The 14375-nt window shown below is 38.5% G+C and overlaps 3 protein-coding genes across 11 annotated transcripts in view; 1 reads left to right on the top strand and 2 right to left on the bottom strand.

Annotated features, from left to right (window-relative positions):
• Positions 1–2167, top strand: part of LOC116294097 (5-hydroxytryptamine receptor 4) — a 66697-nt gene extending 64530 nt beyond the window's left edge. For all 9 annotated transcript variants that reach the window (XM_031701809.2, XM_031701662.2, XM_031701737.2 and 6 more), the window contains one exon: positions 1020–2167. In XM_031701809.2, the coding sequence (XP_031557669.2) occupies positions 1076–2083 (1008 nt within the window). In that variant the 5' untranslated portion in view covers positions 1020–1075 and the 3' untranslated portion in view covers positions 2084–2167. The remainder of the gene's footprint in view (positions 1–1019) is intronic.
• Positions 1–4413, bottom strand: part of LOC116293246 (galanin receptor type 1) — a 115943-nt gene extending 111530 nt beyond the window's left edge. Inside the window, exon 1 of the mRNA XM_031700682.2 lies at positions 4314–4413. The gene's annotated coding sequence lies outside the window, so the exon portion shown is untranslated. The remainder of the gene's footprint in view (positions 1–4313) is intronic.
• A 533-nt stretch (positions 4414–4946) lies between these two features.
• LOC116293145 (lysyl oxidase homolog 2A) lies at positions 4947–13568 on the bottom strand. Its single transcript, XM_031700574.2, has 12 exons — positions 13146–13568; positions 11704–11902; positions 11248–11447; positions 10781–10949; positions 9512–9721; positions 9149–9283; positions 8732–8944; positions 8293–8386; positions 7757–8050; positions 6782–7102; positions 5971–6153; positions 4947–5250 (listed from the first exon to the last, which is right to left on the bottom strand). Exons 1-11 carry the CDS (start codon positions 13376–13378, stop codon positions 5975–5977), a joined length of 2247 nt encoding a protein of 748 aa, XP_031556434.2. The 5' UTR covers positions 13379–13568; the 3' UTR covers positions 4947–5250; positions 5971–5974.
• Positions 13569–14375: the final 807 nt, after the last annotated feature.

Genomic DNA, 14375 nt, shown 5'->3' with positions numbered 1-14375 from the left:
AAAAAACTCTTTAATAGAGTCGGTTTTAATTGATCAAAACAATTAATGGCGAATCTTAAAGATTATATTACATTTTCTTACGCTCTTACTCCAATCTTAAAAGATTAAGTACGAACCGCTTCATATGGCTGTTTAATATAGATTACAGACGAATCCGACAATTTCTTAAAGACTATTTTCACTACGGCGGTTTTACTGTTTTGAAAAAAAGAGTCAGCTGTTGTTTTTGCGTGGTTATTTCATATTTTAGAGGTTAAATAGTTTGTGTAAAGTCATTCTCGCAAGCTGTCTATATGACTATAGACCCTCTTGCATGTGACGTCAAAGCAGCTCAATCTGGGGGTCAAAATAAAAGAATACCCTTCTCTTGAGGATTGATATTAAATATATATTCAAATGTTTTGAACCCCAGGTAGGGATTCCGTATACGCAAGGGGTCAATAGCATGCCTTAAAAATAGCCAATAGATCAAGAATTGCGCAAACCTAAAATAAAGCGAACGTTGACTGACTAATATAGGACCAAAGAACAGTTCTGTAGTTTTTTTCAGTTTTGATATTCGTTACCCTTAATTTCATAACGAAAACTTGTTTTTGCCTTTACGCGCAGTCGATTTTTTGGCCTTAACTTTTTTTCGTTAGAAAACGGAGTTTGCATCGTTAGGGCAATAAATTGTAAACCATGTAAAAGACACATCTTGGTGTGTGAACCTGACCAACGAATACATTCTCCAGATACATTTCAGTACTATTGCGCTTGATTAAAACATAATAACTAAGGCTAAAATCTTGTCATTTATCAGGCAATGGGTAGGTTTTTGGAGAAAGCCGGCTTGTGTTCAAACATCAAACTTTAGACGAGTCGAACCTAATGGCATCAAAGAAGAACGCCTTGTTATCCAATGTTTCAATTAGGTTCGGCTCATGTGAAGTTCGACGTCTGACCTGAGCCTAATAGTGTGATATAAGAATGAATCCCTCGATACTATTCCGCAGTAACTGATTCGTTTTTAATTTCAGGTCCCCAAAAACAAGCCTAATTTAAGAGTCTCTTAGCAACTGCTGTCGCCATAGCAATGAATGGCACAGAACCGCCTGACGTCAGCAAATCACGTGCTCTAAGCACGAGTGACATTATCTTGGTTTCCTACCTCTGTCTGGTCATAGTAACTGCCTTATTTGGTAACGCCTTATTAGGTATCGTTATAATAAAGAAGAGTCTACTCCAGAACGTTCATTACTACTTCATTCTTAATCTTGTCGTCGCTAACTTTCTAAACGCGCTACTCAAAATACCGACGTCCATTTTGATAAGAGTCGACAAAGACTGGTACCCACATTACGGAGTTTGCTACTTCACTACCCCACTGGGGGTTTTATTTGGCTCGGCGTCAGTTGGTACTTTAGCCACGGTGGCTATAAATAGATACTTGGTGATTGCGTCACCGTTTAGTTACAGCGATAAAATGCCCCCTGCTTTTGCAAAGACAATTTTGACAGGAATATGGATTGGCGCGCTTGGGCTTGCCATTCCACCAACTACGTGGAGATCTAAGGATTCGATCTGCAGTAGTGGCGGCGTATCCAGTGAACACAAACTGTCGGAAATTTTATACTTTGTACTTGCATTATGGATGTTCGTTATCATTATCCCAAGCATCGTCATGTTTATGGCGTACTTTAAAATCTATCTCATCGCTCGTAACCATGCTAAACGGATGGAAGCACAACAAACCCCAGCTCTGACTCACACTGACCAACAAACCAAAAAGCGAAGGAGAGACCTTAAAGCTGCTGTCGTACTTGCTGTTATTGGTGGCATTTTTATCATTTGTTGGCTGCCATTTTTCGTCGTTCAAGCCATACACAAATTTGGTGGACATAAACTAAATCCTATCTACTTTAACGTATTTTTATGTATCATGTACACAAACGCTGCATTGGACCCACTAGTACTGTTATTTTTTAACGCTGAGATGAGAGTTGCATTTGTTCGAGTTTTCTGCAAAAGACTTATACGAGTCCGTCCTCAAAGTGGCGGGAACACAACTTGTGGGCACGCAAGCGCAGTCATTCAAACATGACACCGAAGACTCACTTGAGAAACAATAGGAAATTCACGTAACTTATTCCTGACTTATTCCTATAATAAACCTATTATTAATTATATCACCGGTCATAACAGCTATCTTATAAAGAAATGGGGAGAGAAACCCTTCAATATCATTTCAAAGCTAAAGATACTACTTTACCACTGAAAAATCTCATTAATTTAAGTAGCTGTTGCCCTACACATATTAATATGTACTGTCCATCTGACTTTCATTATGAATAAGTCCATTTTGAAAGCAAAATCTATGAAAGTTACTATCAAACAGAAAATCCTCCATCTTTGAAGACATAATTTGACAAAACAAATAACAATGGTGAAAATGGCTATCAAATTAATTACTTTGAGAAAATTGGAATATTACCATTCATTCAAAATACTATGGTTTTGGTGTTAATTATTCAGTTGAAAGTGTGTTCAGTTACAGTTCAATAGATTAAATAAGTGATAGATCGTTAAGTGCATTCAAGATGGCAAGCTGCAGTTTAGTTTATGTTTCAAAAGGTTTCAGTTTTGTCCTACATATCATTTTATGAGTATTATATTTTGCATTCTACTAACATGTTAAGTATTTAATTTGTGCTAGAAAATCTATGTTAGAGAGAGTCAAATAGCAGTAAGGATAAATCTGTTTCTGATTTTTAAAAACTTCTATATGATAACAGTGGCAGATACAGAGGTGGTTTCGTGGGTTCCATGGAAACCCCCAATAAGATCTTAAAGCCAATCATGTTCTTAACACTCAGTGAATGAAATTGGATCCCCCCCTTTCATGAAGTTAAACTACCGGCTTCTACTGTGTGGAGGCAATCTTGGAATCCTCCTTTTCAAATTCCTGGATCTGCCTCTGGATAACCATTTCCATTGTACTTTTGTCATAAATTATTCATAAGACTGATCTGCAATACTTATTGATTTAGTGTAAAAATCAGATAAATTACTAATATACTTCGCAAGTACCTTTTTTAAAGATTTAAACAACAAGAGACATTTTGAAACAATGTATAGTATCATGTAGCCTGCATGCATAAAGACCGAATCTAAATCTCCTTAAGAGAGTTAAATTCGGTCTGCACTCAGGCTAAGTATCATGCTGGTATAAAATACATAAATTATTTTAAAACAGAGATATGAATTGCCCTATTTCACTATGACGTCACATCAAAACAATCTATTGTTTAAATGCAAAGGATCATGGTCATCGGAGGGGGTCAAATCAACACAAATTTACCATGTTCTAAAACCCGTATCAATCCACGAAGAGAAGTATAATAGCCAGCAGATGCTCAAAATATTTTTCAGCACATATTAACAGATAGTATCTGAAAACCAGGCCATTTTAGATTAAACTGTTTCACTAGGAGCAAATTTTGTTGAATTTTCTATTGGACTTGGCGATTCTATCCCCCACATAAACAAGCAGTGGCGTCATAGTGAAATAGGGCAATTGTGATTAAAGGTAATATAAAAGAATATGCAAAGTGCTTCTGGAAGCATGGCACTCTATTAAAATAAAAACTCTATTGATGAACATGCTCATGTGCTTAATGTTTGCAGAGCTTTGACTGTTAAGAAATAGGTTTTGGACACCTTTATGCATAATCTATCTTGCTGATGAAGGCTTTAGTTGTGAAGCCAAAACGTCCATATTTTAAAGACTCTTGAAATCATAGACAACTTGTATTTATTTTTAATGTGTAAACTATTAATTAAGGTGTGTATTTAAGTTAGAATGACTCAATTTCTTTCCAAAGAAGAGATGGCTGTATATCTATATCTGGGGAGGGGGGGGGGGGCAGAATCAAAGTATAACCTTAGCCCCCCCCCCCCCCCCTCAACCCTACTCTAATACACCTTACATTGGAAACACAAAATTATCTAGAAACTTAGAAAAAAATGATTTAGGCTTTATACTGCTAAAATATATACACTATATACTTCAAAAACATGACCTTCCACATGCGATATTGTCCAAGAATTCAAATCCATCCATGAAGTTTAAAAGTAGTATTGCAAAGGGAACTATCATATGTCGTAAATATAGTATATATACTATGATATTAGTCGAATATTAGTCTAAGTATATAGGGCAACAGATGCTTTATAAGGTTGACTTTTTTATCACAAATAAATATCAATATTGGCTTAAAAATTTGCATTTGAAGGATTTCTGAGCTTAAGTGTAGCTAAAGGTATGTATTTACCTGTTTTTAAGCGTTTCATCGTGAAAATTTATCCTGCAGAGGAATAACTTGACCGTGGTTTTGCTCCAGTCCGAAGACCCAACAACATGGCGACCTCGTCTCAATTTTATAATTCCCGCCTTTCTTAGTTCCCCGCGCGCAAGGCACACAGGGAGCCCACAGCTATTTTAGCGAATTAACGCAGGGAACCCAATTTCTACTTTTGTTTGCACGGTGCCAGAAATCGCCTCATACGCACGCGTAGGCCAAGGAGAGAAAGCCCTAATCATTGGTGGGTCAGAATGATACAGAAATTGTCAAGACTTATCACGATCTCCTCTACGGCACATGTGTAATCATTTTTTGTGTGTGTGTGTTGAGGTTTGGCCGCTATGGACAAAGTGCTCATTGAAAGGGCAAGGACAGCGTGAGAGATGAGCAATGCCTGGTACTAGCCAATTATTGGTTTTCTGTGTCGGTTAGGCTGGGAAACACTAATCGAGGAAGGCTGAAGTAAACTATCAAACCTATTTAGAGAAAGTGTGACAATATACCGAGAGAAAATGATGAAGCTAATAAAAGTGTTGGTGAGGGGGAAATTCACGACCATATATTTAGGAAGAGCACTGGTTAAGAAAGACACAGACAGAGAAATCAGTTTTAGTTTTATTTCGAATAAGTGGAGCAAAAATGTGTTTGACAAACCATCATTCATCCCCTTATTACTGGTTATCACATGCAATGGAATCGCAATGTACATTAAAATCAAGAGTGTATAAAGTACTTGTACTCTCTTGACAAAATTGAAACAAAAGAATTGACGGCTTCACGACCATGGATCACCGTTGGCGTGGTAGTAACCATTTTCCATCTCAATCAATATAACTAAATAAGATACAAGTTTGATTTTTTACAAATATTTCTATTGTGTAGAATGAAAAATTGAATATGGCGAAACCTGGAAAATGAATGAGAAAAAGAAAATCACAATTAATAATATTTAAGATAATCCTTGATTTATTCTTACAAGTGGATTTGCGCAAGCTCAATTTCTGATGTATATTTGTGGGTTTTTTACGTAGATTTGTTACGTTAAAATTGTTAACAATGCCTGCGCAGTCCTTATAAACATAATCAACATTCGGTGTTGAATATGAGTTAATTCCCTGTGTGTACCATGTCATAGTTGAATCGTAGGGCAAAACGAATACATTTACATCTTGCCTCATTGATTTGCAAAATGTCTGACGCGTTTTTTACCTATCAGCCACTGCACTGGTCTCTGATTGGGGTTGTATATTATCATATTTGTTTACAACACACTGCGTATACTTATTGCAATAAAGTAAGTCAAAAAAAAAAAAGAAAAAAAGAAAAAAGAAACGTAGAAAGCTGAGATCATTACGGGTAATGGGAAACTTATCAAACTTATCTTATCAAACAAGTAACGCTGTTTTTGATGCAAACAGCAGCTTGGGGATGCTTAGAAGAGCTGAAACTTTAATTGCTTAGAAGAGGTGAAACTGTAATTGGTAAAAGTTGTCCATCAACAGTCATAAAGCAGTTGAAACATGTAAAAACTTTTATCTATCCCTAATCCTTGTCGGTCTCTGCTTTGTAGCTTTCTAAGGTGACTAACTTTATTGAAATAAGTATATAAACAAATGTTTCCACATACCAGTCTAGTAGCATATGCCCCATCTCCTTGATCTGTCGAAGTCTGAAGTCGTCGAACACCAAAACCTGTTATACCCGCTCTTGGTACAGGACCTGTAGACCTTGTTCCTATATTTAAAGGGAAAAACACAACAAGCGCCTTTTGCATTGCCTCCGTGGGTGTCCATTCCAGATTGACATTCCTCTGAAAACATAAAATGATAGAGTGGGTTTCATAACTGGCATTTCACGGTCCTTTGGGAAATTTTACTTCTTTAATGCAAACAAATTGAATCGTTTCTGTCATTGGCTGCCGTGAATGAATTAAACCCTTTATATGAATAACGAGCAAGTATCTACTACAGAAGAAAGAACTAAAAAAACATACATTTTTCAGCGATAAAGGTTAAGCCTAAGTTCAGACAGACGTTTCCTATCCCGGCATTCACCGCCCACTCCCCCAAAGAGAAACATTTCTTTATCCATGGAGATAATCCGATTATCTAATAATGCGCGCGTTTTCATCTTCATTGATTTTTTATTCTTATATGTAGAAAGCAAAAAATTGCTGTATCTTATAAAATGTTTTCTAACTTTTTTTGAAAACTAGGTTGCGAGCGCAGATGGCACCAGCACCATGCTCGCCAATCTTGTACCCAGAGCTTTTATTTCTTACTGCGCATGCTCGACGAAATAAATATTTAACTCGTCGAGCATGCGCAGTAAGAAATAAAGGCTCTGGATACGAGATTGCAGTGCTCCCAATCAGTGCGCGCGTAACAAAGTTCCCATATATGAAATAAATTGAATTACAAACTCGTGCTAGTACTAACCTAAATGACACTTCGCAGCGACGGCGAAGTTCCCATAATCATAGAGTTCACATTTTGCAATATTGTTCAAGTAGTCCGACTCGGCAACCTTTCTGTCTGGATTCACTGTGACACGAAGGTAAAACGAGCCATGAGGAAAATCTGTGACGTCGATCCATTGGCAGTCGATGTTCCATTTGTACACGTCGTAACAGTTAGGTGAAATTCCCTGGTCGCCTCCATCGGTACAGTTGAACGTTTTCGGAATACCTTCATCACATACGGTGTCTTCGAGACAGAAGCTTGCCTTATGGCCTGCTGCCGCCTTTATACCAGAAAAGTCTTTGAATTGAAAGAAATAATTATCAATCAATCTTACAGACTGATTTGGAATGAAACCCTGCTGTGTGCGGGTATGAGAAATCGCGCTCGAGGTGGCCATATATTAATGAGAGCGATTGATACATCTTTGATAGATCCAGGACCGTCTGAAACTGCCTGGGCAAGGCAAAAATATATCAAACGGCGCGAGCGAATTTTCTAGCGTTTTAACTTTCGCTTATCAAATCGTGAGAAATCCAATTTTTGATTGACAAGGATGCCCAAAACTCGACTCCTGGAATTGAAAACATGAAACATGAAATTAAAAGCGCGATAAAATTTATAGAAGCCCACTTTTTTTCTTATTTAAAGGCATTTTAGATATATGCAGTCGATCAACAAATATTGACGTAGGATCTCTATAGCAAAAAGGAAAAAAAAATACATCAATCCATATTAGCCGTTCCAAGGATGCGGAAAAACTGGGTCGAGTTAGCATTTACAGTGCATTGTGGGACTGTGATCTTAGGAGACACATTAACAAGATGGCGTCTCATTTAATTTTGTCCCATAAAACAGACTCATAATGCACTGTAGAGCCAACTCCACCCAGTTTTTTTCGGCCTCAACCTCAGTACGACTAATACAAAGCGAAGAAAGCGTTATATATCTTACCAACCAAGTCATAAGTACTGAACACTTCCATCGAATGATAGTGATTATGACACTGGTGCCATTGCCAAGAGGACTTAGGCACATCGGGTTTGAAGGGAGCCAATCCTCTATTTTCAACTCTGGTCGTAAAACGAAGCAATCGACGAGTATAGTATCGATTGTTGGGCCACTGCTCCCTTGCGCTTTCTCCAAGACAGTTTTCCTCATATGAACATTGCATGTATGCAAGTGGTATTGCGTCGATACGAACGTTTTTTTCAAGCTCATCTACGTTGACAACAAGATCAGGAACGGCTGCAGAAGGGGAAGGGAGGACACAAAGAAAAACCAATCAGCAAGTGTATGAAAGCTTCAGTTGGGAGTAAAGGTTTTTTTTAGCAAACAATTAATCTTTCTAAAATTTAGGTAAAGAAAACATGCAAGCCGCGGACAAGAATTTAGGGACTATCTCATGCTGAAATTCAGCCCTACTCTTCCAATATACTAAAACCCTCTTTGGCAGGGCCCGCTAGCCGATTTTAGCGAAAACAAATTACCTCTCGTGCAAATGATACCCGCTTTTCTTCCGCTTCGACATCTTGTAATTTTTGGTATGGCTCGTTCACAGTGGTGCAAAGATATTTCATCAAGCTGAAAGAAAAACGAAAAGATTAACTAATACTGAATTTGACAATCAGCGCACAGAAAAAAACAAGTTGCGCTAAGACAATGATTTAAAAAAAACATTCTATTCCAACTAATAAAAAAAACACAAGGACCGTGAATTAATAGGAGATGGGTGGGTTTTTGCCTCAAGGCGTTTGGCTAACATCAAGTCAAGAACTGAAATTTCAAGTCAAGAACTGAAATTTCTCCACCGTAGTATTAACGATCTTCCAAACATGCGCATTTCCCCAGGGTTTTCTCAAGCAACTAACTTTAACCAGCCTATGACTAAAATTCTAAATATTAGCTAAAACAAATTAAACAACTAACTTTGCAGTCCACATTAGAGAAGATCACTGGAAGGCTAGTTACACCGAAGTAGTTTGATGTTATGGCGTTCTTGGCAAATCCAAGGTCAAGATGTCGACACGCCACTACGGCTTCTTCTATACCCCAATGCTCCGCACAAACAGCACCCCATCTTTTCCCATCAAACACTTCGACTCTTCCCTCATGTGGGGTCATTCCTCCTGCAATACGAATCTTCAAAAATATCGTGTCATTAGTCATTTATGCATTCCCAAGGAAGCACAAAGACCTGCATTCTCCTCTTGATCAGCACCGATGAACAAAGGTGCTGACCAGGACTCGGTAATTCAGGCTCTAAGAAACAGTCCCTCTCCTTTTCTGATTTCGACAGGAAGCCCAGATGAGAAAAGGAACGCAGAAGACCTAGGTTTTAACTACCTTATTGTTGTAAAGCTTTGGTACATTACATCGCACGCTCACATCCTCGTAATGGTTACAATTACTTTGAAGGTTGGCTCTACAGTCACCAAAATCCCTCTCCCAACCGTTGCAGTTGACGTCATCTTTATAAATCTGGAAGAAAAATAGAAAAGTGAGAATTAATATGCAAGTATTCTCAGGCCCGTATAGATAAATGTGTATTTACGTAGCCATGTGTTTTTTTATACATGGCAAGAGATTATACACACGAAAACGCTCTATGACCTCAATAACAAGATCTAAGTAGGATAGGTTTTTAAATTACGACCAATATATGAGTAAATTTCCTAAAGGGATATCTAAACTATCAAGAAAACCTACCCCTCTCACACCTTGTCCAAAGTGCGCATTTGTGAAGACTCTGGAAGCTGTTCCAAGTCCAATACTTCTGCAGACAACGTTAGCATCTTTCAGTCCAAAATGATCATCGCAAACTGTCCCCCAGTGCTGCTTACTACTTGGGTTTGGATTTCTGACTTCAACTCTCCCTTCATGAAGATTGAAAGAACCACGTAATCGCAAATTGGGGTTCTGTTGGAGAAGAAAAAGAGGAATTAGTTTTTCGTTTTTCCGGCATGCATCTTTACGGCACATCATGATACCCACACTGCAAATATGTATCTGCCTGCCTGCCTGCCCCACCATATATGGCAAGACAAACGAAATTCTTCGTTTGCACATTACAATTGCCCTATTTCACTATGACGTCACATCAAAACAATCTATTGTTTAAGCGCAAAGGATCGTCGGAGGGGGTCAAATCAACGCAAATTCGCCGAAAATTGTTCTAAAACTCGTATCAATCCACGAAGAGAAGTTAAATAGCCAGCAAACACTCAGAATATTTTTTAGTACATATTAACACATATTATATCTGAAAATCAGGCTATTTTAGATTAAACTGTTTCGCTAGGAGCAAATTTTGTTGAATTTTCTCTTGGATTTGGCGATTCTATCCCCCACATAAACAAGTAGTGACGTCATAGTGAAATAGGGCAATTCAGATGGGAGCTAATTATTGCTAGATAATCATATTAAATGCGATTATAAAGTACGATAAAGAATGTATGAAGATCATGAGACAGTACGAAGCAAGACTACGAGGATTATAGACGATAAAAGTGTGACATGAGGAGGAAACAGGACTTGCTTCCCAATTGACATCATTCCCCTATTATAACAGTAAAAAATATTACCAAGAAATTATTTTGGAGTGATAATGCATTACGGAAAATACTGAATTTGAATCTATCTGAATATGGAAATAACTACAAGATACTTTAGCGATCTATAAGAAAATTAAATTGATTTATAGTACATCACTGAGGTGGCTGGCGGGTAGTTTCTGATAATAGTAATTGAGAATATACTGACTATCTGTATTTTATAAAAGAAATAAAAAACTTGCTTGCTGTGCTGTGTACAGTTATAAAGCACTTGGGGATTAGCAGAACACTCGAGAAGTGTCGAGAAGCAGTCCGCTACGCGTCGTGCTTCTCCTAACACTTCTCTCGTGTTCTGCCAACCCCGCGTGCTTTATAACTGCACACAGCACGCGCGCGCGTTTTCTATTTTTTCAATATACCTTACCACAAACATTGGTGATCGACTGCACTTGATTCTGACTGGAAATCCTCCCTCACACTTTAGTGGTCCCCATCCTTTATGTCTACACTCAACAAAAGATGATTCGTGTCCAGCGCAACTCACATTCGATACCATGAATGCCCCTTCTGGAAGGTCTTTTTCCTTCTTTTCACTATGGAAAAAAAAAAATGCATTTAGGTCACGGCTTTGCGCGCACAGAATAATCAAGTTTACATTAGTGTCGTGCACCTTATGTCACGACTGTCATGGCTTTTAGCAAGTCTATAGTTTAAAGTGTTGAAAAATTACTGAAACCTTAGTAGCGGCAATGAGAGGTACAAACATTGAATATCGCTTTACGGATACCATGTGTAAAATTGAACTATCGTTTAACGGGAACCTGCGAAACACACTGCAACTTTGCCTTTTTTCCCGCACGAAAAACATATAACATTTGATGTACGTATTACCTAGTTTTTTGAGGGCGGACAAGAGGACCTCGATGGTAATCTTTGTACCCCAACATTCCACATGCAACTCTCGAGTTCATTTCCGTCCATCCATGAGAACACACGTATCCCCACTGCTTGTCGATCTGCACTTGAACTAACCCTTCACTGATGAGGTCATGCAACATTGGACCAAGTAAGCGAATAGGGAGATCTACGATCTGGAAAGAAAGGGCATGTTTTGTTTATTCATTCTATACACTATACCACATAAAAACTTTAAGCCTTTTACATGCATGGAATGGCATAGAGGCTGAAATATCTTTGCGTGAAACACATTAGAATCATATAATAATTTAATTCAATTTAGAATGTCACATGTTTAATAGGTTCGTGGTGATTGGCCTACCCCGCATTAGTCTCTCTAATATGTAGACTAATTTTTGGAGGGCGGACAACCCAATGTTAAGTCCATACCTCTTTGCTTGCATTTGAAGGACTAGGTTTGATGACATATTCCTCGTCCCGCATCCTACAAACTACACCAGCTGTCTGACCTCTTCTGCAGTTACACCTTCCCCAGTCTTTACGGGAACATCTTTCCAATGTCCATTCATCTCCGTTACACTGCACGTCGTCCATCCAAAAGTAACCACTTCCGCGTCCAAACCAGTCACTATGAAAAACATCATCAATGCAAAGGAGTAAATTAATAAGAAGGTTGTTTGAGTGGGTTATGCGTAACTAGAAAAAAATCAAACCACATGAAAACCTCGGGCTTGATTATGCAAGAAGTGACCTGTGGGCTAAAATATCGTTGTGTGACTTACTTCAGTTTTGCGTGACTTAAGCTGAATAAAAAGAGCACGCGGTCTGACCGGACGCGCGTCGGCCCTATGGGAGTCCGCTTGCAAATTGTCACATGTAACGGTTCTTTTCCCCTCCAGACTTCAGCCGAGTTGGGCCTTTTCCCTCAGGCTGAATTTGGAGGGAAAAGAAGGACTGTTTGCAATCTAGAGACCCTGTACCTAACCACCGGAATCAACATCACTTTAAGAACAATCGACTTTCTAGATCTCTAAGCTATTCGAGTTTACAAATTAATCTCAGTAGTGAAGACATAAAGACAAACACAACCACTAAAGTATCCCAGACGTATGTCAGTGAGCAAGTATATGTTCGCAGCTTTCGTGATGTTCTTCACGTGCATTCAAGAAAAAGCTGTCAAGATTCAAAAAAGATATTTCGATAATCATATAAAATAGAAAACTTGGAATTCGCACAAAAAGCTATTATCCATAACAATGCTAGTCTCCAGTAGGTGTGCAAACACTTCCCTCTTAGTGGGACCGGACCGACACTAAGAACGGCTGCAGAGGAGACTATCACAATGCTGGCAAGGGATAGTGTATGATTTTATTCAGGAAATTGTCTTGGTTTTTACTGTGCATAAAGTCAATTAACACTCGGGTTTATAACCTTTTGTATAAAGAATTTACGTCAGAACATTCCAGAAAGAGTGAAGAAATTAGGACCGTTATGCAACCAAATATTTCTCGTGCAATAGAACGAATCTTAAAAATTTTAGCTATTTGCTTTAGATTAGGTGTAAGATAAGCTGAATAAGAGATCCGCCAAATACTCATTTGCAATTTTGCTTCCAAAGTTTAGATTTTTTTGAACACCTACTATTACATATGTTTTGACAGGGATAGCAGATCAAATGTTATGCCAACGATATTTCCTTTGTAAGTTAGCAGTCGGTTCTTGGCATAGATATACTAGACATTGAATATGCGACATTTTTACTGTCACCACAAACAACTACTCACCTAGCTATAGAAATATAATGGAGAGTAATAAATAAGAGATAAAATCTGTGTAAGTGTAAAGATTTGATGTTATAATTAGTGTCTTACCCTGAGGTGTATCGCAAAGCGTCCGGGAAACCAAGCATCCTACACGCAACTTTCGCTCCTTTCAAATCCCATTTATGATCACAAACCTCTCCCCACTTATCATTGTGAAGAACTTCAATTCTTCCTTCATAATGGTGCTTTCCCTGCACCATTCGGATCTGCAGCCTTCTTGCTACTGAGGAGCAAATAAATAGGCTTAGAATTGAAAATAGTACGGCACGCACAGGAAACATCTTAGAAACCGATCGTCCAGCAAGCTGCAGTTACTGTGTGGTCTCCGTACTTAATTTCACCAATGACAAACGAGGAGAAACGTTCTGTACCCTACAGTATAAGCCTAAGCAGTTAGACTTAGAGGCCTATACTGTCACTTATTTGCCAATACAGAATCCAGTTATTCAAGAGTTATATACATGCTTCGCGCATGTGTACTGGGCTACCTTGTAATCTTAGAAGGAAAAGTTATGAACAAGGACGCACTGTTTGTGTCAAGAGAAAACCATTATATTTTAGTGTTTCCGTGCGGTGTTAATATCGATGAATCAAGGTCAAAACTGCTTGTACACAGCGCTTTGCTTCATGGTTTCAGGCTTCATAAACGCTGTGTTATGAATGGGAGAAAAAAACGACCGAAATTATTCTGTTTATATGTCCGCTGAATAGTCCAGCTTCAACTAGGAGTTGAGTAAAATTTTAAACCGGAAATGTAACATGATAATTCAGCATATTTCGATCGACGACCCATCGACCGCAGAGCGTAAAACCGCAGTGTATCGTAGTTCATGCACAGAAACGCGTACTGCATTAAATTAAATGCGCTAAGTCACGGAAACTACAATCGAAGGGTTATAAGGCTTTCGGAGGTCGAGTGAAAGCCTGGATCTAGTTGGCATTGCAGTGCATTCATTGTGAGGCTGTTTTAGGGGACGAAAGCGAGAAGCTATTTTGGGATTGGAAATGTGTACCCTTAAACAGCCCCACAATGCATTGCAATGCCAACTCGGCCTAGTTTTTTCCTAAACCTCGGAGCGCGCAACTGCAAAGAATACTTCAGGAGAAGATCAATCTCGAGCTAGCCCAGAGTCTTCCGGCTTTTTGGTCAATAATGGGCCTGCGCTAACTATAACCCCAGGTAAGCGCTGGAGGACTCTAGGTAATGAGATTGCCAAAAGATATAAGAAAATAATGGTCACAGAGTTGCATTGCATTGAATTGCGTAACTGGGAGAAA

Source organism: Actinia tenebrosa, unplaced genomic scaffold, assembly GCF_029948245.1.
Source record: "Actinia tenebrosa isolate PJP-AT-01 unplaced genomic scaffold, QUT_ActTen_1.0 PGA_scaffold12__29_contigs__length_12842862, whole genome shotgun sequence".
In the NCBI taxonomy this organism is placed as follows: domain Eukaryota; kingdom Metazoa; phylum Cnidaria; class Anthozoa; order Actiniaria; family Actiniidae; genus Actinia; species Actinia tenebrosa.
The sequence above is the reverse complement of the archived record's forward strand: the minus strand, read 5'-3'. Positions and strand labels throughout refer to the sequence as shown.